Below are 26,972 nucleotides of genomic sequence, written 5' to 3' on the forward strand. Positions count from 1 at the left end.
AAAGTAGTGTTGGAACACACTTTGTACCATTTCAAGCTGTTCATTGGACTTGAACTGCTTGAATTTCAATACAAAACTGGAAAAATTGGGGTGTTGTAAAACTTTTGATTGGTAGTGTATATCCAACACTTTTATGTTTACATAAACTGTACCTCCATTCTGAGTCCAATTCCACTCCAATACCCAAGTCAGAAAGAGGTTTAAATGGAGGTGATGAGTGTCTGAATGTGCAGGTATAGTTCAAGGACATCCGTATAACAGACAATCTCAAAACAATTACACAGAACCATAGGCTCTGAAAACGCTGGTTTGAGTTGTCGTACCGATTTTACCACCCAATAATGGTCTTCTCCTATATGTACACTATATTTAGAATATTGTGCTAGTTTTTCTTGCCATCATATAATTCTTTCCCATGGTGAACTTAAGCCCTGTGGCACTGAAATGCTTTTAAACCTTCCTAAGTGCATAGACAAAAACTGTACACCTGCTGCCTGTTATTTCAGAATCAAAACAACAAACACAGCAACCGACTGAGACAGTGGTCTTATTTAACAAAATGTCTGCCTTTGTGTGAATCCATTTATTCTGAATAGAGTGATAAAAGACTTGAAAATGAATAAGAGTCTGCATAATGTTAATGAAGGACATGTGGACTGAACACCTCTGATTAGATAGATTTTCTTCTATAAGTTTCATGATGTGGAGTCATACTAAAACAATAAAGTATGACTCTCCGTCAGCACAGAGGGGGGAAGGCTCAGAAATATATGAATACAGCAAGTGCTGAGTTGAGCTGTTTTTGTCTCCAAAATGCAGATTTTTAACTACACTGTTGTTCATAAAGTGTGAATAAAATATTTTTCCCTCTTCTCATGAAATACAGTTGATCAAAGGTGATTACAGGAATAAAAAGAGCTACATAAATCTAATCCATTATTATTATTATTATTATTATTATTATTATTATTATTATTATTATTATTATTAAAAAGAGGAGGGTGTCCAAAAACAAAATGTTTCCAACTTTATGGGCAACAGTGTTTTTGTTGATTTTTTTGCATTATCACAAGTATTAATGCAGTTGAATTTACAACTCAGAAACTATGTTCTAGTAGTCACCTAAAGATTTTAATGCAATTCGTTGTTGGTGTTCATCTTCATGACAGACTAAAGCAGGGGTGTCAAACTCATTTTAGTTCAGGGCCCACATTAAGCTGAATTTGATCTGCAGTGGGCCGACCCATTGAAATAATAACATAATAAAATATAAATAATGTCAACTCCAAATTTCCTCTCTGTTTTAGAGTGAAAAAAGTAAAATTATGCAATGAAAATGTTTATATCTACCAACTATCCTGTAAAACATGAGTGTCAAACTCATTTTAGTTCAGAGGCCAAATTCAGGAAAATTTGGTCTGAAATGGGCCGGACCAGTAAAATAATAATATAATTATATGTAAATAATGTCAACTCCATACTTTTCTCTATGTTTTAGAGTGAAAATGTAAAATTATGTAAGGAAAATGTTTATATCTACCAACTATTCTTTAAAACACGGGTGTCAAACTCATTTTAGTTCAGGGGACAAATTCAGCTGAATTTGATCTGAAGTGGGTCTGACCAGTGAAATAAAAACATAATAATATATAAATAATGTCAACTCCAAACTTTCCTTACAGGATGAAAAAGTTTACATCTATAAACTGTTCTTTAAAACAATATGAATAACATGAACACCCTAAAATTTGATAAGTAAATAAGTGCAATTTTAACAATATTCTGCCTCAATTTATCATTGACATCATGTTCATTACAACTTACAGATCACAGTGGATCTACAAATACACTAAATATTCCGTAACAGGCAGAATATTAACAAAATTACACTTAACATCTCTTGAGATACTTCAGTTTTTTCATATTTGTTCAGGATATTTACGTTTTCTGTGAAATTATAGTTTGTTTTAGTGTAAATACAGGAAAATTACATGAAAATATTCACATTTACAAAAAGAAAAAATTGGAGTTGTAAGAATTTATAGGTTTTTATGATAATATTTTTGTCTGTATGTGGAACCTGAACCAAATTTTCTGTGATCATCTTAAGTGTATTTTTTGCATTTTACAAATTCATCCTGTGGGCCGGATTGGAACCTTTGGTGGGCCACATTTGGCCCCCGGGCCGCATGTTTGATACCCCTGGACTAAAGCCTGTGCATCTGCTGTGTCCATTATGTGAAGGTCCACTAGAAACAGTGGTTTGTCTGAGTGTTAGGAGTTATTTCTGCATTCTACTGTGCACAGAGATAGAGAACGGAGGTTGTGTGGGCAGGTTTTTTAGAAAATCTGGTGGAAAATACCTGTTTAGAAGCATATCCATTTGTGTGGACAGGGCATTGATGCCATATGACACACAGTGCAAAACCACTACAGTTCAATCTGCATGTATTTGACTCAGACGATACAGAGAAACTGACAGTCTGACATGGAAAGCAGCCCCTCAGTGCTTCCACTCCACACCACTCAAAGATCCTGTTTGCAACCCAGCTGAAGTGCAGTTGATGTTTTTGGGCTCCACAACACATTTTACTATCACTCTTTTGTGAATAATCATTGTAATATAAACTGTATTTTCATAAATATAGGGTGATGTGTTGGTGACAGATTGTCTGTCTACAACTGGAGAGATGCACATGAATATGATCCAACTACCATCCCACTGAGCTATATGAAGAGCTGCATATTATGTGTTAGGCATGCTGAATTATGGATGACTGACTAATGAGGAAAAAGCTGTTGGCTCATACTTTTTGCTGATTTTTTGCTTTTTTTAGAAATGCTGCGGTGCTAACCATAAACAGATGACGATTAAGCATAGTTTTATCTTTTTTTCCCCCCTCCTTGATTCAACAATAAGTCTGGTGAGAAAACCATTTTTGCACATCAATATTTTTTAACTGTTGAGTGAATTTCTTCTCAATTTAGGTTGAAAAACCACAATCATTGCTCCTTTCTCTTTTTTTTTTTTTCCTGACAGTGCAGCTCTGTGTCTCCTACATTTTCTATCTCACACACTGTCACACCATCCTACCCACTAACTGGCTGCTAGGCAACATGGCCCGCTGAATGGGATGTATTTTTATATCTGTGTGTTCAGGGTAGAGACATTAAGAGGAGAAAAACATCCCTACTACTGCCTGAAAGCCTTTTCTGTGTGCTCAGTGGCCACTGTGGATTTTAGTTGCAGAGTGGCTTAGATTTCTTGAAAATGATCATCCTTGTGTATTCACTTCATCAGATATGCATCGTACAATATGGTGCACCATGCTCTGAAAGAACTGGACCCAGATTACTGATGCCAGTCGTTTCATACCCATATGTTATGATACACATAATAATATAGTGCATTTTTATTAAATTGATTAAATTTATGTAAAAAGGATCACATGGACAGACCTATTTTTTACAGTACGCACTAGGGATGTAACGATATGAAAATTTCATATCACGGTTATTATGACCAAAATTATCACAGTTATCATTATTATCACGGTATTGTTGAAATTGTGCTCAAAAAGTACTAATACACACACTGAAATAATTTAATCAAGTTGTATTTTGAAAAAAAAAAAACAAATAAAATAAAAGGCACAATGTCCCTTCTGTTGCAGAAACATTCAAATATTAACCCTTAGTGGTCTGAGGCTATTTTTTCCGTTTTTCAGTTCTTTTGATTTTACCTTTATATACTACACTGAACAAAAATATAAATGCACGACTTTTGTTTTTGCTCCCATTTTTCATGAGCTGAACTGAAAGATCTAAAACTTTTTCTATGTACACAAAAGGCCTATTTCTCTCAAATATTGTTCATAAATTTGTCTAAATCTGTGTTAGTGAACACTTCTCCTTTGTCCTTTGCTGAGATAATCCATCCACCTCACAGGTGTGGCATATCAAGATGCTGATTAGACAGCAGGATTATTGCACAGGTGTGACTTAGGCTGGCCACAATAAAAGGCCACTCTAAAATGTGCACTTTTACTGTATTGGGTGGTCCAGGGGGGGTCAGAAAACCAGTCAGTATTTGGTGTGACCACCATTTTCCTCGCACAGTCTTCTTCATGAATTCTCTGAAACAGCTTTGGAGATGGCTTATGGTACAGAAATGAACATTCAATTCACAGGCAAAAGCTCTGGTGGAGATTCCTGAAGTCAGCATGCCAATTGCATATTCCCTCAAAACTTGTGACATCTGTGGTACTGTGCTGTGTGATAAAACTGCACATTTTGGAGTGGTTTTTTATTGTGGCCAGCCTAAGGCACACCTGTGCAAAAATCATGCTGTCTAATCAGCATCTTGATCTGCCACACCTGTGAGGTGGATGGATTATCTCAGCAAAGAAGAAGTGTTCACTAACACAAATTTAGACAGATTTGTGAACAATATTTGAGAGAAATAAACCTTGTGTGTACACAGAAAAAGTTTTAGATCTTTGAGTTCAGCTCATGAAAAATGGGAGCAAAAACAAAAGTGGTGTGTTTATATTTTTGTTCAGTATATATAAACAAATGTTTACTATACCCATGTTTGGGATCTGTTTTTTCAGCACAACTTCATCTATATCATCTGTCTATTATTTTTTCACTTTAACCCACTATAAAAACACAAAAGGCCAGAAAACACAAAAAAATATATAAAATCTGATTTGAAAAATGTATATAATTTACTGCATAAATAACACAAAAATCCTTAACAAACCTTTTTAAAGACTTTAACAATGAATATTGGTTCCAAATATTAGGTATATACAATTAAAATTGTAATAAATTAAAACTACACTCAAATATTTGACATAAAAGCAGATCTTTACATAGGTGTTTTTTTCCCTAAAAGTGCGCTAATCAAACACGGTTATCGTGATAATTAGAATTTAAACGGTAATACTAACCGTTGGCAATTTTACCACGGTTTATCGTTATACCGGTAATCATTACGTCCCTAGTACGCACCCATATCTTGTTAGTTAAAAAACAAGCAAAAAAAAACAAAACAAATACTGTCTTCCCTCTGCTGCAGAAGGTAGTGAGCTATTATTTGGATGAGAGTCAGATTTCCTCTGTTTAATAAGTAGAAATACTCACATTTAGTGGAGATGCTCACATTTAGTACTAACCTTGTTAAGATTTGCCCACATTTGCAAAGTTAAAAGGATCACAATGTGCTTTTCTCCAAATCCAACACTTTCTTCATCATTGCAAAATAAAAGTTCTCTAGTGTTTCAGTGGGTAGAAATAATTAATATACTTAAGACAGGTTTAATTGTATAGATATTGTCTTAATGTGGCATTTCTGACTTTCTATACATGACAGTTTTACTAAAAAAGGAACACACACCTGTAGTGACTAAGATCACACAATAACTAAAACACCTCAGATAAAAAATACCACACAGCTGTTGGATTTTGGAATAACACTGTCATAGTTAAGGTTAAAATACAGGCTAAAATAACATGAAAAATATTACAAAAATAAGCAGAATTTACTGTTCACTGGTCTCTTGTGTTTAAGTCTAATGAGTTTATATTTATCTTCAACCATCTCCTTCTGAGGTTTGTCCCTATTTAACAACGTCACCAGTGCTGCAGTCTTTTTACAGGCACTTATATACACAACTACAAGAAGTTACAGGTCGTATAAATCCCCTTAAAAGTCAGCAAGTATCAGAGTTTTACTGGTCGGGTCATATTTCTGTCATTAATTCTCTATATCTTTATCAGGACATGTACAACTGGAATATAAGAGAAATATGTAAACAGACTTAAAAACAAATTATATATCAGAAATTTCTGCTTGAAACTTGTTATTAAAGAAGAGTATTTAAGAAAAATACAGACAGTGCAGCCCAGTTTGTGGCACAACACAAAATAAGAGCATTAAACAGACATTTTATATTATTTTTTATTTATTTATTTATTTATTTATTTTTTCATATTATGGGATGGACCTTATGATGCACTTAAATTATCCACTCCTTTGGCAAAGTAAAAAAAAAAAAAAAGAGTACTTTAAGTTTAAATTATTCAGAAATATTGAATTGAGATGGTAGATGTGTTTTTGTTGTTGATTTTTTTTTTTTATTTATTTGTTATTATTATGGTGTGAATGCTCAATGCTGTTCACATTGAAGTTGATGTATGCAGTGTATTAGTTGAAAAGGATAGGCAAAAAAACAAGCTTTTGCTTCTAGCCTATTCCTTTTTTGGTTTTTATGTTTATTACGATTGATGTACTGAGTACAATGATTGATGTAAAACCAAAAATAAATGAATTAATTCAAAAATTCAATTCAATTCAAATTGAAATTCAATTTTTCTATCAGTATCACTATATCAGTTTTTCAGTGTTGTGCCATTTATATGCACACTTGCATCAAATGTTTTACCTAATTCCAAAACAGACAGTATTCTGAATAAACAGTATGTAAAGTTGAAGAAAATGAATATTCCTTTAATATCCCTATTACATACAGCTGTGCATAACCCATTAAAATAACTCCACCTCCTAAAAAAAGATCATGTTTTCAATATTTTCTCATATCCATAACCTGTTTATATCCTGTGTCATAATATTTAATAGTAGGTCGGTTTCTTCACCTGCCTAGAAATGTGAACTTTTCTCTGGAGTATCAGTCTCTACCGGAGGGGATCTTTGTCTTTGCGTAAAGTGACTGTAAACAAGAGCACTACAGTAATACTCACAATTTTTTGTTTTGTATATGTGTCGAAATAATCCTCAAAAAATTGAATAACATCAGCATATCATATGTCTAGTCTTGGAAAATACCCCATTCTGACAAAATGCTAATTCAGACAGAAGCATCCAAAGGGAGCATGCTGTTTACATGACACCTGTTAAGTTCAGAACACTGTCAAACATGGAAAAATACTGGAAAATCAATGTGCAAATGTATTCAATGTTGACATAGTATCCACTACATCTTGTGAGTCTTCAGTAAGATTTTATGCAGTATGTGACCCATCCAGTGATCTGTGAGGAAACAAATACAGACGGTCCTGTATCTCATTTTAAACAGATGCCAGTAAAACACAGAAACACCAGTGCAACATTTGTCTCAATTGTTTTGCACCATAGGTCACTAGTATTCATTCATCCATCCTTTGTGTAAATATTTCAATCAATGCTTATTTACAGAATCATAGTTGAGATAAAAACACACACACACTCAAAGACATTCAAGATTATAAATACAGAAAAACATAATTAACCCTCCAGTATCCCGTCCAGCAAGGCCCTTACTAAGCACCAAGTGTGCCTTTTTGACACACTTCTGGAATAATGTCAAAAAAATTTTCATACAGTTTGTTTTTAATTCTTTTACACTTATTTCTATTTCATGAACTTGATCCGTAAATAAAAATACCAAATACTCAATAATTGTCACATTTTTTAACCCTTTAAATGCCGTGTTTGTAATGTAAACAAACCATTTTTTTTGGATGCAAAAAACACACAAAAATATATATTTTTCAATATACTACATAAAAAGTGGATCACATATTATTTGTTTTTTCAGCCTGGCATACGTCAGTGATTAACTCCAACACTGGTTAATTTGCATTATTATTTTTGGTGCTAGGTCAAATGTTCAAAAATACTAGCATCTGTCACCAAGTGTGCGTAAAATGCACACCTATAAATCCAACTATTAAATATTATATATTGATTTATTTTTCTGCTCTAATTTGATTTTATTTTTGTAAATCAAGGTCAGCCCTAATCATACATATCAAATGGAAGAAATAGTGCGTTTTAGGCACACTTGGCAGACAGATGCTAGTCTTGTAATTTTCTCTTGTTTACAATGTGCACATTTGAGTTGGTGGACAGAATTTTAAAGATCATGCAAAAATGAACAACTTTTGAATTCTAACCTTATTTAAATTGTGAAAAATAATATGAAGTTTTTTAACACGAAGTGCAAAGTGTGCTTAAAAGGCGCACCCGGATACTGGAGGGTTAAATTTAAAAAAAAACCTTTATATAAAAGACAACTGTACCAGTGTGTCCATAGCTGGGACTGGTAGCCTGAACAATATGTTTTTAACATATGTAACATGTAACATATGATCATTTAAGTTTTAGAGAGATGTATAAACTTAAATATCAACTTTTTTTTTTTTTAAACGGCGTGAAAACTACTTATTCTTGCCATCTTAAACATTTGACGTACACTACACCATCTAGGTCTATTCAGTAATAATCTCACAGCATCATTATAAGCTATTTAGAGTTTCTGTAAGCTAATGTTACTTTACATATAAGCCTTGAGAATAAACCGTAGGTATCAGTATGATACAAAATAAGTGAATGAACAAAAAAAGGAGCAGTTAGAGCTAAAATGTGATTGAATGAATGATTTAAAAGGATAAAAACTGAGTGAATAATGCTTTTCCAGGTTGCAAGTGCACTGTAACTCTGATTTGTGAAGTTAACAGATTATTCAAGTGAATAATGTGACATGCTTTATCACAGTTTTCTGATTATCAGAAATTAAATGAACACTCCTAGAGTTCTCCCTTGATTTATGTTGTTATTTTAGATCTGTGCATGTATGAAAAAGAAAAAATTAAAACCATAGAAAATGAAAATGACATATCACACTAACTAATAACTGAACTGAAACCAGGGATTTGTGATTGTCACATTTAAGTGCATATAATTGGGTCATATCTGATTATTGCAATTATCTGATTATTCTCAGTTATCAGACTTTTATGGTCATTGAACAGGATCATTGTCTCTTGTTCTTGAAGGTTGCAACAGTTTGTCAGTGTAGGAACGGTAGCGGTAATCACTATCATTTTTAGGTTGAAATGCCCTTGGTGCCTGGTTTCCTTGTCAGAAAAGCCAGGATTTTTTTTCCTAAGCTCACTTACATCACCTGAATTGGGATGCGAGTGGAGGAAAAGAGTTTTGAGCAAAATTGCATAACCCAATGTTCCTCCACTTTTTTTGAACCAACGCCCCTTTGCATCATCATGTCATTACGGGGGTTGCTGCGACATAGCTTATGAGGACTGCTTCAGGGGTGTCCTAGTACAAAATGGATTTTGTTGATCAGTTGTTGATTTTAATAACTGTTAGCAATAATTTCGTAAATTTGCCACCAACATAACATGCTGCTTGATATTGATACTTATACAGACTAACGCCCCCCGTTTCTGTCTCAGCGCCCCCCTCTCAGCTTGCTCGTTCCAAACACCCCCGCTGAGAAACACTGCTATAACCCATCTGTTCTTACACTTTATCATGTCCTCAACTAGTCGTTCATCAGTTGTTGCACTTGCACAAATGAATCCCAGGCTGTTAATACTAAACACCTGGGCTTCGATGGTAATATGGGATCACCAGTGAGTTCTCTAATGGAGACACTGAAAGCATCAGAATCTTGATCACCTAGAATTAATAGAACCACAACGCTGGCATGATCTGCAGCAAATGGCTACAGTATATTGACTTCACTCCAGTGGACAGTTCTTCTCCCTCTGTTCTCTTGTATATTCATGGGTTTTGTTGTTTTAGTTCCATATCAGCCAACACAGTGGACGCTCATGCACCATCCCATACACTGACATTGAAAACATTACTGTAAATTTGTTGTTCTTTATAAACCTGATCTAACACGTTTGAGTGTAAATCAATTCCTTGTTATTGTTAGTTATTGTTATTAGTTATTGTTATTGTTGTAGACTGTAATTAACAACTTTTTTTTTTTTTTTTTGCCATATTAAGTCCATGAAGTGAGTAATGACTAGGATTAGAGTACACTACAAACAAAAAGTTAAGAATGTTTCTTTTTTTTTTTGTCATTTTTTTGGTAATTTTTGCCATTTGTAAATAAAACTATGTCTGGTCATTTAAAAAAAAAATGTGTTTCAATTCAATTCACACACAAAAAAGTAAAAAGCATAGTGCAAGAATCCCAACTGAAAAAAAATAGCCCAAAAATTAAAAATATCCATAACTTTTTGTTCGTAGTGTATGTTAAAATGTGAGAAAGCATCAAATTAGCATCATTTAATGTTTTTATTTCATAGTTTTCACACAGTAGATCAGTAAATACATGTTTCTTTGCTTCAAAAATTAAACACATGGTGTCCAGCTTGGTGGACATTTTTGCAACTCCATGAAAAAGTTTCATAAAAAAACAAAATTTAATCGCATTGTTTTTTTAATGTGCAAAGAGGAATAAAGAAAAAAATCTTGTTCTCATAATTCATGCATGAAAGGGTTAAAGTGGACCTGAAACACTGGACAATAATAGTATGATTCCATAGGTACCATAGGTAACCTAATAAATGGCACTGCAATAAGAACTGCTATTCACTTGGATTTATCAGAAAATTACACTAACTTACTGGTACATTCCTGTAGATGAAGGATCTATTATTTTTTTTCTTTCATTCTCATTTGCTCTTCTTCAGCTTTTTTTTCTTTTTTTTTTTATCTGCATCAGTTACACTTATACAGGTCTTTTGACAGCAGCTCTGTCACAGGATACATTTATGTAACTGCACATGAATAGACATAACAGGATATAAAGTGATCAAACAGCATCCAGTCCTGTCACATTAACTATGATTATATTTAATGTGGTATCACTGTAATAATGAGCATTTTATAATGACATATGATGTGAGTTATGACCTACATCTATCTCAATAATCACATGTTTACTTCAGTAACTCTACCAGTGAATAAGCTAGCAGCACAGTTGAACCCACAGAATGATGTTGTCACATAGCTTGTTTCAAGATGGCTGCATCCTGCTGGTGAAAAAAGAGAAACAACATAGTTTTCTGGTAAATCCAAGTGAATGACAAGATTAATTGCAGTGCCAAACATTATCCCAGGTACACAGAAAATAAACCACAGTAACATTATATAAAGGAGTGATATTTAGATTTTTTTAAAAATGCTATTATGCATTTTAAAACATTTCCCTGTGGTCTACATAAACTGTAAATGTTATGCTTGGGTCTGAATTCTTCATTAATTCAACTCCACAGGTCCATCTTCAACCCTATTTCTGAGGAATGACACCAGAAAGGTCATTTTGAGTGCTGGCCCTTTAAATGCAAATGAGCCACTTCAGGCCCCACCCCCTCCAGGTTGTTGACTGTGCTGCTCTGTCTAGTTCAGCCACTTGTGTTCGTTAATACAACCAACAACTGTTCTGGTTTCTAGTAATTATATTAACACCAGCTGATCTACTTTTGACAGTTCTAGTTCCGTTATCTGTGCATCAACTGCATCCATGGGCCTCCCCCCTGCTCCCCCTCTCCCCCAGTCTCTCTCTATCTCTGATTTGATTGATTTGATTTTAAGTAATCAGCTCGAAGTTTGGACATATTTTCAGTATGGACTACAACCACTGCTGCTGACAAACAATTATGTCGTACTCAGAGAAATGTTTGTCGGAAGTCTTAACCTTATATGTGCAAATGTCATGACGTAGCTAGTTATAGATGCAATAAATTAAGCAGGAATTGAAACCGTTTGTAAAAATTCACTTGATTTTTGCCAAAATGAATATAAAGATAGCTTTGCAGCAACTGGAGGGTTCAAATTCATATTTTTGTAACTATTAGGTCCAAATACACAAATAAATGAACCAAAGACTAATAAAAGTGGGTTTAGTGAAATATGAGCCCTTTAAGTACTCTGCTGTTTATTAAAGTGCCAATGAGTTGAAAATTCATTTTGGCCAAAATTTCCGTAGGGGGTCAAATGAGTGTCTATTTTTGTCAACAAAAAAAAAAAGTTGTCATAAATGCATAGAAGTGTGTGTAAATAATGCTAATCCATTTGTGCACAGACTACTGATATTCTTTGACAGTGGAAGCTCTATTTTCATAAATATTGGATTTGGAATAGCACGTGTATGTGAAAACTTTTGCTGGTGGACGGACGTGACATTACCCATGATGCTCTGGTCAGTACCAGTACTTTATTAGGAATAAACTTATAGACTTACTATTGATAATTCTGCTCTTCTTCATAAATGTTAATATTGTGGATCTAAAACAATACCAGCTGACACAAAAACACTAAATGTGTCAGTGGACGGATGTGACATGGTTGTTGTGGATCCCATCATACTGATGCTCTGCAGCCATGTCACCGTTTACACTAATGATCCCTGTGCAAAAACTAGGATCACAATTATTTATTGTATAGCTTATCATCAGACTAAAGAGGAAAAAATAAAGAATTGTTATTTCTGTATAAAAATGCTTCTTATTGTAAAACTGTTGATTTAAACAGTGCTGTGTGCCATTCTTCATGTATGTATTGGTGTAACATAAGCAGGATGGATCAGCACCATACTCCAGATTGAACCTGTACAAATAAAACATGTGATATGTAGGAGAGAATCTGGGAAGAAAAACTGGGGAATCTAAAAGAATAGAAGATTTGTTTTTCAGGTAAATTCAGTTCAAATAGAACTTGTCCATTTGTGACATGAAAATATAGCATTAATTGTGATGAAATTGGACATTTTTGAGCTGAAAACATAGTTCATATGAGCATCAACATGTTGAACAGAACTGAAACCCTGTCCATTTGCAGAACTGTCATTTACCAACACAAAGTTCCTTTGGATTCACTGAGATTGATTTCTTATGCACAAAGACAGAAATAAGACCTCTAAGCACATTTTAGCTGTTATGCAGATAAATATTTTGCATTGATGTGGCTACACTTTTTGAGATAATAAAAACCAGACCTGCATGAATACTTTGCACTTCGTTCCTGATGCGTGCTGTTAAAATATGTGTTACATATATATACTATATGTAACATATAAAATGACTGTATAAAGTCGTGCCACAGAGTTTGAGTATTGAAATTCCTGTAGGTGGAGGTGCAGCTCCTCGAGGCAGGAAGTAGGTTTTACTGACTGACAGCTTTGAAAGTGTTTTGTAAACCCACCTACACTTTAATGATTTGTCACATTCTTCACCTGTGATGAATAAAAAGATTTTGGAGTTACGTATTAAAACGGTGCTGTCTTTTCCAGATTAGAAAGAGAAAAGAGGAACACTTAAACTGGCTTTAAAATCACTGTTATTCTTACGATATGATTTAGTGTGTGTAGCACTTTTACAGATTGTGAGAAACTTCCAAGCTTGTAGGCTGTTGAGAACGATTATTTCACAGTCAATGACAGGCCTTTACATAACACTCGGAGGCAGAAACGTGGGAGCTCCAGGCGAAAAGTCAGATCATGTGTTCGATAACTTGAGCAGCAGGGAAGCAGGACACACAAGACATACAGTACACTCGAACAAAACCAGTTCAGCAAATCCATCATTCTGCAATTTCTCATGTCACTAAATATTTCTATGAAGTGAAGGTGAGGTGCTGTTCTGTCACAAAGCCCCTCTGTAGGGGTGTAGTGTAGTGAAGAGTTTGGTAATAAGCAGTGGATTCTGCTGCCAGTGGGAGCTGCAGCTGCACCTGAATCATCTGTCATCATTTGGTATTTGTTTTTGGGTATTTTGACTAAAACATTCTCGAAAATGTCACTCACAAAATTAACAAAACCCTATGTGACACATTTTTACCTTGATGATGCAAAATTGAGAAAAACTTCCACATGAATTAATAATTAAATTTTCCTTTTTTGTTTCAGCTCTAGTTCAAGTCATATTAAAATGTAGTGTTTTGTTTTGTTTTTTTTCTCAGAGCGGGGGTGACATTATTCTGCAGCAGATGGAAAAAGCTGCATAATTGCCTCAAAGTTGTTAGAGACTTAATGAAATGGCAGTAATTAACTTCTATTAGGGCAAACCATTAAAGCATGAAGGTGCACTGTTAAAATGGCAGCAGCGTGATGGTGTGACAGTGCGGTTTATATTGTGTTAGGAACAGACAATTAGGTAAAACAGTATTTTTACTGATTTTAATTTATTTGCTTATTTTTTCAGGGACAGTGCAGATTAATTATCATCAATGTACATGTGTCATTGTTAGTCAAATGGTTTCTAATTGTTATGTCTTGGGCAAATGTTAGAGGGGCTATATGTAATATTTCAGCCTTGAAATTTTAGATAAACAAGTGGTTCCAGGCAAAACAAACCTCACTCCTCGCATGTATTGTGGCTTATTTTGGCATCGATCCAGCTGATGTCATCATGTCTATGTTTGTGGTGATGTCAGCATTTGAAAAATTCATAAAAAATTAGAACTCTTATCCAACGTTACTATCGTTAACGAAAACTAACGAAATGACGAAAACTAGAATTGTAAAAACATTTTCGTTAACTGAAATAAATAAAAACTATAATTAAAAGAAAAAATGATAACTGAAACTGTATTGTGTGTTTACAAAACTAACTAAAACGTATAAAAATTATGGATAAAATTCCCTTTGTTTTCATCTTTGTCAACGTTGGATTGATATGAAATTGATTTATTTCCCTCAAACAATTTTATCCGCTGGCATCATATGATATTTAACGGTCCGTCACTTGTGTTCACTTGTGGTTTCCAGTCGTCTTCTGGTCCCCACTCTACCTGGAAACATGGAGACTAAAGTTGGGAGAAAGCCGCAGAGTCCTGTCTGGGATTTATTTGAATACGACGACAGAGAAGAAGAGAAAAGAGACGACTAAACTAAAACTAAACTAAAACTAAGCATTTAGAAAATAACGAAAACTAATTAAAAACTAGCAAACCTGCTCTAAAAACTAATTAAAACTAACTGAATTAGAGAAAAAAAACTAAATAAAACTAAACTATAATGAAAAATCCCAAACTATTACAACCTTGCTTTGATCTACTTTTCCCAAAATGTAATAACTTTTATTCTGGGTCACTGGCGATCTATAAACCCAATTTGGCATGAATTTAATCAACAGTTTTGCTGCTACAGACATTTGAAATTTCACCCATTATAAGTAAATGGGAAAAAAAAAAAATCATTTTTTCAATTTTAAAAATTCATAAAAATTTAATCTTTGACCTACTGTTCCCAAAGTGTAATCAGATCTATTCTGGGTCAGTCGCAATCTATAAATCCAATTTGGTATGAATTCAACCAATAGTTTTGCTGCTAGAGTGTTAACAAACAAACAAACAAACAAACCAACCAATCAACCAACCAACCAACCAACCAAACCAAAAACATTAACCCTTGCTTCCTCTTTGGGGGGCGGGGTAATTACTTAAAATTACCATGACAGTGTTCAGAATAAAGAGCTATGAAGTTAGGTCAAAGATGCCAATGGATCGTAAAGATTTGCACCAAATTTTTTGACCACTAGAGGGAGTAGTGAGTCGCTCTGATGGTGTCTCATGGTGAGGAAAACTTAGCCATCTGGCTTTTGACCAAAGCTTCAGAAAGAGACCAGATGGGATGAGAACCACTGAAAAACAACTTTTACAGTCAAAGAAAGTGACAAAGTGATAAAAGCTACCATCACTGGAAACAGCTCTAAAGAACAGAGTTTGAAACTGAAATGGCAGTGTTTCTACTACACAAGTGAGTCAGATTATGAAGGTATAAAGTTATTACGGATTTGTTATTATCTATTACTCTGTTCACTGTTTGTTGATCCACGGTTCAGACTAAACTGTGACAGTTGTGACCTTGTTTGGACGATTCCAAACAGATCTTTAGTGCAGCAACTGACAACACAAACTATACAGAAAACTGAGGTGAGTTGTGGTTTTACTGTGGCTGTTTTCTATCTAAAAAAAAAAAAAAAAAAATTATAAAAATGCCAAGCTTACACAGCTGTAATGTAAACTATCAACTGACACAGCATGTGAACATGATAAGACAGAGTGTTATTTTGACTGACTATCCAAATAAGCAGCTTTGCTTTTTAGTTTGAAGAAGACTTGATGATACCATAATACAGATGTGTGAGAACAATGAGCCTTATACTTTCTCATACTTTATTCAGTGAGTGATACAGTCTGTAATTACATAGTGTTGATTCGTTGGTGGTTTCGGTATTCCTAAGTATGTTCTGGTATGTGACTTCGCCTTACTGTTGGGACCAAGGGTGTAAGAAAATTTCGGTATCGCAATATATCACAATATTTCACTTCACGATACTGTATTGATATTCAAAAATACTGTATTGATATTTTTAGGTATTTATTCAAATGCAGACATGGCGGAGGCTCATTTTTGTTTTTCCAGCTCTATTATTTCTATATTCACATGGGTGTTTTGTTCGGTTGTTTGTATACTACAAAAGTACTATTGTGATACTGCAGGTCATAAATGTAGTTTTTTTAAATTGATAATACTGTTTTGTTAAATATTGGATAATTCAATCATCCTAAAAGCACTTTTTACTGTCTGAAAGAGGCAGATGTTAGTTTTTTTTTAGTGGGAATGCACAAAAATAATGTTTTGATGTTGGATGATTAAGAGACTGAACACTATGGATTCTTTTCACAATAGAATATGAACATTTAAGCAGGATCTGAAACTGTAATGTCTGTAAAACTTTAATTATTTATTTATTTATTTGTTTTTTTTTTTTATACTGGTAAAGCTGTGTGTTAAAACTTTATTTATCCAAATGCTGCACTAAACGTTTTTCCAGGAAATAATCTTTGAAACAAAAAAACAAAACAAAAAATAGCACCTTGTTAACAGTATCGTGATATATCATGATATATCGTATTGTGAACCTACTATTGTGATTTGCATTGTATCTCCTGATTGTTCCCAATAAACACCCCTAGTTGAGAGTTTCCAATATCAATACTACATAGAAGCCCTTTAATTTAGCTTTTAAAGTAACATTGAAACAATGATAGTAAAAGCTGGTGCAGGGAAAGGAGACAAAAACAGAATGAAAATCTTATGCAAAGAAACAATTCATGATGTGCAAAGAAAAACATACCAGACACTGTTAAACAGACTTTTATCAGCACAGGCACTAGATACGTAGCAATGTACAATCCCATTACATGACAGAGTATATTCAGATTATAGACATATTTCAAACACAAACAGATGGCTTCATTGTGTTGAAGGTGATTTTTGAGATAGTGAAAGAAGAAACTTATGTAACAAGTTCCGTTTTAAGTTGACATTTTACTGCATATCTGCAAAATAATCAAAAGTATATAAGTCTCACAGGCAACGTTCTAATAGTTTTGGATTTTTCATTACAATTTAGTTTTATTTAGTTTTTACTTTTTTTTTCTCTAATTCAGTTAGTTTTAATTCGTTTGTAGAGCAGGTTTGCTAGTTTTTATTCGTTTTCATTTTTTTCTAAATGCTTAGTTTTAGTTTAGTTTTAGTTTTTAGTTTAGTCGTCTCTTTTCTCTTCTTCTCTGTCGTCGTATTCAAATAAATCCCAGACAGGACTCTGCTGCTTTCTCCCAACTTTAGTCTGCATTTTTCCAGGTAGAGTGGGGACCAGGAGACGACTGGAAACCACAAGTGAACACAAGTGACGGACCCTTAAATATCATATGGTGCCTGCAGCTAAAGTTGCTCGAGGGAAATAAATCGATTTCATATCAATCTGACATTGACAAAGATGAAAACAAAGGGAATTTCATCCATAATTTTTATCCGTTTTAGTTAGTTTTGTAAACACACAATACAGTTTCAGTTAGTTATTGTTTTTTTCTTTTATTTATAGTTTTTATTTCAGTTAACGAAAATGTTTTTACAATTCTAGTTTTTGTCATTTCGTTAGTTTTCGTTAACGATAATAATCTTGCTCACAACAGAGCATAAAATGACCAAAATGCTAAACAATAAAGACACAAGTAAGCAAAAACATGAAACACATCAAATGACAGCAATTAAAAAAAGGGAAAAAATCTGAATTAGCCGGTGATCACATCAAAACATTTAAGAGCAGCAAAAACAAATCACTCCCCGTGTGAAACATTAATCACACAATCACAATTAGTCACAAGTTAAATGTCTGTGTAGGCAATAGCAGAATAAATATGAATAAAGCAAATGCATTAAAATAATGCAAAAAGAAAAAAAAAAAAACTATGTGAAGGATGTGAATACAAATGCTAGGGTACATGTGTCCAGTACAAAAGATGCAAGTTGAAGTGTGTAAATGAGGTGAAATGGATGGAGTGTCCAGCAGGCTGATGGCCTCAGGGAGGACGCTGTTTAACAGTCGTGTAGTTCAGTCTGTAATACTGATGACAGAAGGTCACAGATGTGCAACACGTGCAGAGTCTGACAGTGTTTAGATTGTTGTGACGCTGTTGAATGGATGCAAGGAGACGCCATTGATGTAAAAAATGTAAACAGAGCTTTAGAACAAGACTTAAACTATTCCACCCTCCTCACCTCCATGTAGCTGAGAAGTCAGGTTGAATGGGCTGTGAGAGTTTTAGTATCTGTTTTATAAATGTGCAGACCGAGGTTATAATAGTGTGGGATTTTTCATTATAGTTGACTTTTATTTAGTTTTGACTCTTTTTTCTCTAATTTGGTTAGTTTTAATTCAGGGGTCTCAAACATGCGGCCCGGGGTCCAAATGCAGCCCGCCAAAGGTTCCAATCCGGCCTGTGGGATCAATTAGTAAAGTGCAAAAATTCCACAGTCCAGGCTGTGGAACTCATTTTAATTCAGGTTCCACAGACAGACCAATATGATCTACAGTCAAATAATAATAGCAGAATAACCTAAAAAAAAATAAGGACTCCATATTTTCTTCTTGCTTTGATGTGAGAAAAATAATCTTGCATTATGCCTATAAATAATATAAACTTCTTTTTTTTTTTCTTTGTTTTAGTGCAAAAAATCACGTTAAATTATGAAAATATTTCCATTTACAAACTATCCTGTAACAATAAAATGTGAATAATCTGAACAAATATGAACAACCTGAAATGTCTAAAGAAAATTAAGCACAATTTTAACTATTTTTCCACCTGTTCCTCAGTGTTTAGTGTCTGTAGATCTGATCCATAATGCACATGGAGAAATAATAAGTTGAGGCAGAATGTTGTTAAAATTGCACTAAATTTTCTTTAGTTTTTTCAATTTAAATTCCAGTTTTTCAGGTGATTCACTTTTTTTTGATAGTTTATAAAAGTAAGTATTTTCATAATTTAATTAGGTTTTTTTGCACTAAAACAAAGACAGAAATTTGGAGTTGTCATTATTTATAGCTTATTCTGCTGTTATTTTACTGGTCCGGCCCACTGCAGATCAAATTGAGCTGAATGTGGCCCCTGAAAGAAAATGAGTTTGAGACCCCTGTTTTATTAGTTTTGAGAACAGGTTTGCTAGATTTTATTAGTTTTCATTTTTTTCAAAATGCTTAGTTTTAGTTTAGTTTTAGTTTTTTCATATCTTTTATCTTCCTCGCTGTCATATTCAAAGAAATCCCATACAGGGATCTGCTGTTTTCTCCCAACTTCAGTCTCCATGTTTCCAGGTAGAATGGGGACCAGAAGACGACTGGAAACCACAAGCAATGAACTGTGATGTGTCAGTTTTTCGTATCAATCTGACATTGACAAAGACAAAAACGAAGGGAATTTTATCCATAATTTTTACAGGTTTTAGTTAGTTTTGTAAACACACAATACAATTTCAGTTAGTTCTCATTTTTTTCTTTTGATTATAGTTTTTATTTATTCCATTTAACAAAAATGTTTTTTCAATTCTTTTTTTTTTTTTTTTTTTTTTGTAGCTTAAATCTTCATTGAGTTTTATGTGGAACTGTAACAATAACCAAAAAGAAAAAGACAAAAACAAATGAAAGAGACCCCAAAAAACAAAAGAAACAAAAAAACAACTAGAACAGACAAATGGCAGAACAAATGAGTACAAAAAAAAACAATGTGCCCGGGTAGCAACAGTCAGTTTATTGATTTTGTGTAAATACAGTCCATTTATTCCACTTTTTATCCACTTGTGGTTCTTGCAGCCTCAGTCTGTGTGTTAATTTTTCCATTAGTAATATTTCTTCTATTGCGGTATTGTGGTCATGTCTTGAAAGTTACAAAGATATTGAACATCATGAATCAGTGGAATTATAACCCAACACATAGTACAGTGCGTCTCCAATCATGTTCCAAAACACAGTAATATATGGACATTTCCAAAATATATGTGAATGGTCTACATGGACTTCACCACATTTGGTGCATCTGCAGTAGGGATGTAACGATTACTGGTATAAAGATAAACCGTGGTAAAATTGCAGATGGTTAGTGTTACCATTTAAATTCTAATTATCATGATAACTGTGTTTGATTACCGCACTTTTAGGGGAAAAAACACCTATGTAAAGATCTGCTTTTATGTCAATTATTTGAGTATAGTTTTAATTTATTACAATTTTAATTGTATATACCTAATATTTGGAACCAATATTAACTTTTAAAGTCTTTGAAAAGGTTCATTAAACATCTGTGTGTTATTTATGCAATAAATTATATACATTTTTCAAATCGGATTTTATATTTCTTTGTGTTTTTAGTCCTTTTATGTTGATATAGTAGGTTAAAGTGAAAAAAATAATAGACAGATGATATAAATGAAGTTGTGCTGAAAAAACAGATCCCAAACATGGGTATAGTAAACATTTGTTTATATAGTATATAAAGGCAAAATCAAAAATACTGAAAAATGGACAAAATAGGCTCAGACCACTAAGGCTTAATACTTATGTTTATGTTTATGCATTTGGCAGACACTTTTCTCCAAAGCGACTTACAGGGGAAAACTAATCAAATCACTCAATCAATCAAATTTTATTTATATAGCGCCAAATCACAACAAAAAAGTTATCTCATGACACTTTATATATAGAGTTAGTCAAAACCAGACTCTAAGCCAATTTACAGAAACCCAACAGAATCCTTGAATGTTTCTGCAACAGAAGGTAAATTGTGCCAATTATTTTATTTTATTTTATTTTTTCAAAATACAACTTGGTTAAATTATTTCAGTGTGTGTATCAGTACTTTTTGAACATTTTGAGCACAATTTCAACAATACAGCGATAATAATGATAACTGTGATAATTTTGGTCACAATAACCGTGATATGAAATTTTCATATTGTTACAGCCCTAATCTGCAGCTGTTTGCTTTTTAATTTTGAAGTATTAAAAAATTTTACAAGATTCTTCCAGGCAAATTCCCTCCACAATCGAGAGCAGGTGGTTGTTTGATGATTCTTTTCAATTCTAGTTTTTGTCATTTCTTTAGTTTTCGATAACGACTATAACCGTGGTACAGATATTGTGGCAGGTTTTCAGACCATCTAACTGACAGTTGTGATGGAACAGTCAGCTTCATCTTAAGGCTAGTTTACATAGCTGCTGTTTGAGCCAAGTTCATTTCATTTGTTGATGTGAAACCAGCTCCGTCTGTTTAGGCTGTTGTTGTGCCTGAACACATCCTGTGAAGCTGCTGCCAGAGGACAGACGCCCATGCTGCTGCTTTGCTAACAGGCTGCTTTAGATCTGAGTCTGTGTAGAACAATATATTGTCAAAATGTCAGTGTGACATTTCAAACAAAGAGGAACAACATTTTTGAGGTTTTTCAAAGACATCATACAATGTATCTACACTGCAGCGCTGGGGAGTCACTGCACTGGCCATCCACAAACAAAAAGCTCCACATGTGAGATTTCAGTGGATCGTCTATAACAGGGGTGTCAAACTGATTTTAGTTCAGTTCCATATTCAGCTAAATTTGATCTGCAGTGGGCCGAACCAGAAAAATAATAACAGAATAACCTATAAATAATGACAACCCCAAATTTTTGTCTTTGTTAAAGTGTAAAAAAAAAATTTAAATTATGAAAATACTTACTTTTATAAACTATCCAAAAAAAAAGAAAAAAAAACTGAAAAAATTGAAATGTAAAATAAAAAACACAAGAAAATTTAGTGCAGTTTTAACACTATTGTTCCTCAACTTGTCATTTCTACATGTGCATTACAGATCAGATCTACAAAGACACTAAACACTGAGGAACAGGAAGAAAAAATGTTAAAATTGCGCTTAATTTTCTTTAGACATTTCAGGTTGTTCATATTTGTTCAGGTTATTCACATTTTATTGTTACAGGATAGTTTGTAAATGTAAATATTTTCATAATTTAATGTTATTTTTTACACTAAAACAAAGAAAAAAATTTAAGTTGTTAATTCTAGATTTTTTTTTTTTTTTGGCTTAATTCAAGATTTTTTTACTTGTTGAAGAAATTTTTTTTGGCTTCATTAAAGATTTTTTTTACTTAATTGAGGATTTTTTTTACTTAATTGAAGATTTTTTTTTTTTTTTTTTGGCTTAATTCAAGATATTTTTAAACTTAATTGAAGATTTTTTTGGGCTTAATTCAAAATTTTTTTACTTAATTGAAGATTTTTTTTTGGCTTAATTGAAGATTTTTTTTAAACGTAATTAAAGATTTTTTTTTTTTTACTTAATTCAAAAATTTTTTTGGCTTAATTCAAGATTTTTTCCTTAATTCAAGCTAATTTTTTTTTTTTTTTTTTTTTGCTTAATTCAATTCAAGACTGTGGAATTTTTGCACTTGACAAAAACATCCCAGGGGCTTAACTGGACCCTTTGACCATTTGGCCCCTGGGCCGCATGTTTGACACCCCTGGTCTATAGCTTTTATTAGACGACATATTAACAGTAACAGCCTTTATCTCATGGAATGCTTTTTTAATGTCACAGTGAATGTAGTAAATATTTTTTATGTCTGAAGCTGCATACATTTTTCTTGTTGATGAAGGGATGATGAATGTCGGACCACTGTCTAAAGTCTTCAACACATCACAAGAATCACACTGGGGATCAGGTCTGTGGAGGCCAATCCATGTGTGAAAATGTTGTCTTATGATCCCTAAACACCTCTGGCATTGTCCAGTCTTTATTTTCTCTAGTACAGTAATAATTGTGTAAGAAATGAGAATCTACTCACTGCGTCAGTTAGGGTTAAAGAACGTCTTGGAGTTAAGACATATATTAATCGCTGCAGTGAATATGCAATGGAAGGATCTGAACTATTTGCTTTGTTAAATCGAGGTGGGAACAGTTTTTGGCTGTGGTATATGGAGACAAGTATTGTACAAAATAAATATATAAATATACAGTTCTTTTTGCTGTTTGTAAAATTTCACTTTGTAGGGATTCCTTTTATGACAGTTTCACTACAATACAAAGCATCAAAGTTTTTTGGACAGATGTGATTGTGGTGCATCACCAGCAGGAAAGGACAGGATGGTTGTAGGGATGTAACCATTACTGGTATAACGATAAACTGTGGTAAAACCGCAGATGGTTAGTATTACTGTTTAAATTCTAATTCTCATGATAATTGTGTTTGATTACCGCACTTTTAGGGGAGAAAACCCTATGTAAAGATCTGCTTTTATGTCAAATATTTGAGTATAGTTTTAATTTATTACAATTTTAATTTTCTATACCTAATATTTGGAACCAATATTCACTTTTAAAGTCTTTGAAAAGGTTCGTTAAGCATCTGTGTGTTATTTATGCAATAAATTATATACATTTTTCAAATCGGATTTTATATTTTTTTGTGTTTTCTGTCCTTTTATGTTTTTATAGTAGCTTAAAGTGAAAAAATAATAGACAGATTATATAGATGAAGTTGTGCTGAAAAAACAGATCCCAAACATGGGTATAGTAAACATTTGTTTATATAGTATATAAAGGCAAAATCAAAAGGACTGAAAAACGGACAAAATAGGCTCAGACCACTAAGGGTTAATATTTGAATGTTTCTGCAACAGAAATTACATTGTACCAATTATTTTATTTGTTTTGGTTTTGTTTTTTTTCAAAATACAACTTGGTTAAATTCTTTCAGTGTGTGTATAAGTACTTTTTGAACATTTTGAGCACAATTTCAACAATACCACGATAATAATGATAACCGTGATAATTTTGGTCACAATAACCGTGATATGAAATTTTCATATCGTTACATCCCTAGATGGCTGTAAAAAAAACTGTCTTTACATCTACCCAGATTTATTCAATTACCAGCATGTGTTAACATGTTGAGATTTGGTTCTTTCCAATCCAATCAATGCACTTTGCTTTAAAAACTAGAGCTTTGACCATGAGACAGGCAGACAAGTCATTGAATCAGAAATCTGTTCTTTACTTTTGTAAATAGTGCAATATTTTCCTACTGAAATCAGAAATGGGTTTTTTAATTACTGTAGAGCGTACTTGTTTGCCAACAGCTAAAGCACTGAAATGCTTGTATGTATATTTTTGGGACTTTCCAGCTTTATTGCTCATTTTTTATTTTTTATTTTAGAAAAGTAACCAAAACACTTGCATTACTTTGATGAAGTAATTCTAAGAAATACTAGATCCTTAATATTACAGTAAACTGTAACAATTTTACTTTACAAATATACTTTTCTGACACTGTGTTAACTGCAGTAATTTCGCAAGAATTGCCTCGAAAATACTCATTACCATTTTTCCTCACAGTGATCAGGATGTAGCGATAAAACAATCTTTTAACCCTTTCATGCACAGTGGTCCCTACAGTGGACACTTATTCTCCAGCTGTTCTCTTGTATATTCATGGTTTTTGTTGTTTTAGTTCCATATCAGCCAACACAGTGGACACTTCTGCACCATCCCACAAACTGCAATCCATACCATTACTGTAACTTTATGTTCTTGATAAACCTGATCTGCACTAACATGTTTTAGTGTAAATCAATTGCTAATTGTTATCAGACTGTAAGTAACAATTTTCTTATTCAAAAACTTTTTTTTGTTGTATATTATCTCTGTGAAGTAAGTAATAACTAGTATTAGAGAACGTTAAAATGTGAGAAAACATCAGATTAGCTGAACGAAATATATTTTTATTTCATAGTTTACACACAGTAGATCAATTTTGATAAAGAATTAAAAACATGCACATCACTCACCACATTTAAAAGGATGTTTTAAACTAAGGTATTCAATAAATATAAAATATTAGGATAAAGTAAGCCAATTATTTGTATGAATCCAAGATTTTGCTTAGATTATATTATTTGTTTTATTATATTATTGTTTAAAACGGTGCCATCTTATCTTGTTTTGTTTCTGCAGCTTTGATTCTTGTAAATAGGCATAAATAAGCTGTTGTTTCAGCCTACGCCTTTTCACTCATGTTTAATATAGAAATCCAAACTGTATGTATGTATATATCATGTTTTGTTAAAAGGATGAATGTATTACAATTACTACTACTACTACTTTCTGATGATGGTTTTTTTGCTTCAAAAATTTGAAGTATGGTGTCCAGCTGACTGGACATTTTTGTAACTCCTTAAAAAATAGGGTCATAAAAAAATTAATATCGCATTGTTTTTTTCATGTCTAAAGAGGAATAAAAATATTCAGGAAAAAAATCTCAACTAAGGTTCTGATAGTTCATGCATGAAAGGGTTAAATTTCAACTCATTCCACAGAAGAGGCGTTCTACCACCAGAACAATCCCCAGATCACTTCAAAATGTAGCCACAAATATAACAAGTATATCAGAAGGAGTATTCCTCACAATGGTCCCTGAGGTACTTCATAAGAGCACAGTGTTGGACACCATAATAACTCCATCAGTCACTGTCAGGGTTTCACTATCTCAGTGTTAGTGCAGAGGATTAATTGGTCTTTTCTTTTGTCTCTGGTTTTGTTCTTCTTTCTCCAGCTCCCTATCCTCGCCTCCTCTGTTGTCAGTCTGTATTTTTTGGAGCTGACGGATATTTTCCAGCCTGTTCATTCTGGATACACTTGTAATGACCGCAGTCTGTCTCTGCCCTACATCCTGCCCAGACAGGAAGTCTGTCCACTGCCGCTGCTGTTCAGCTTGGCTTTCGCTGCTCCAACCACCACTGTAAGTAAAACACCAGCACTGTATACTATGAATAGTAAGTAGTGATGAACTATTGACTTTTAAGCTAAGGTCTGTGAAGTAGTTTGACTAACCCAGTTGCTAAAGGGATTTCTGTTCAGACTGGCTGTTTGTAGCTTATTTTGAACTCTGAAATGATGATCAGTTGGAAAAATAAGTTGTTAAATTTACATTTTACATCACTCCCATCTGTACAGGACTTGGACTGTCCTCTGGTGATAATTCAGTATTCAGCTGTAAAAAAAAAACCCAAATAAAACAATAATAATAACTAGAAGCACTTGGAGAGCGCAGACCTCCACCAAGGCAGATCAGTGCCCTGGATTTGGATGAAAATTTCAGGAAATGTTGATACTGGCACAAGGAACAAATGATTACATTTTGGTGGTGATTGGGGGGGGGCCCACTGATCTGCCTTGGCGGAGGTCTGCGCTGTCTTTTCTAGAAAAGCACTTGTAGAGTGCAGACCTCCGCCAAGGCAGATCAGTGGCCCCCCCACCCCCGATCACCACGAAAATGTAATTATTTGTTCCTTGTGCCAGTATCAACATTTCCTGAGATTTTCATCCAAATCCATCCATAACTTTTTGAGTTATCCTGCACACAGACAGACAAACAAACAGACAAACCAACGCCGACAAAAACATAACCTCCTTGGTGGAGGTAAAAATAACTTTTGCTTTGTGACAGTCCTATTAGTCCTGCCAGTTTAAAAGGTTGCTCCAGTGTAAAAACTGGTTGGATATGAAGCCAAAACACTACTTTCAAAAGAAGAAATAAAACTGAATGAGAGTGTAGGAACTCCCATCCACTGGTCAGTGGTAAAACACTTGGTTTGACAAAAACCAATAAAAACTGAATAAAGAGAAGAAGCAGGAGCAAAACAAAACTGGCACAGCTTTAATGAGTGTGAAGATACGGATGTCAGTGCAAAACAGCAGGGCTGTAATCAGTTTTTCTGTGACTTCTTTCCTGCAGTGTTTACATGCTGCCTCATCTGC

The 26,972-nt window shown here is 33.6% G+C and overlaps 1 protein-coding gene across 1 annotated transcript in view; it reads left to right on the forward strand.

Moving 5' to 3' along the window:
* Window positions 1-26,972, forward strand: part of LOC115437816 (phospholipid phosphatase-related protein type 4-like) — an 86,443-nt gene that overhangs the window by 15,947 nt on the left and 43,524 nt on the right. The window contains exon 2 of the mRNA XM_030161168.1: window positions 25,768-25,953. Within this exon, the coding sequence (XP_030017028.1) occupies window positions 25,768-25,953 (186 nt within the window). The remainder of the gene's footprint in view (window positions 1-25,767; window positions 25,954-26,972) is intronic.

Source organism: Sphaeramia orbicularis, chromosome 17 (assembly GCF_902148855.1).
Source record: "Sphaeramia orbicularis chromosome 17, fSphaOr1.1, whole genome shotgun sequence".
Taxonomy (NCBI): Eukaryota; Metazoa; Chordata; class Actinopteri; order Kurtiformes; family Apogonidae; genus Sphaeramia; species Sphaeramia orbicularis.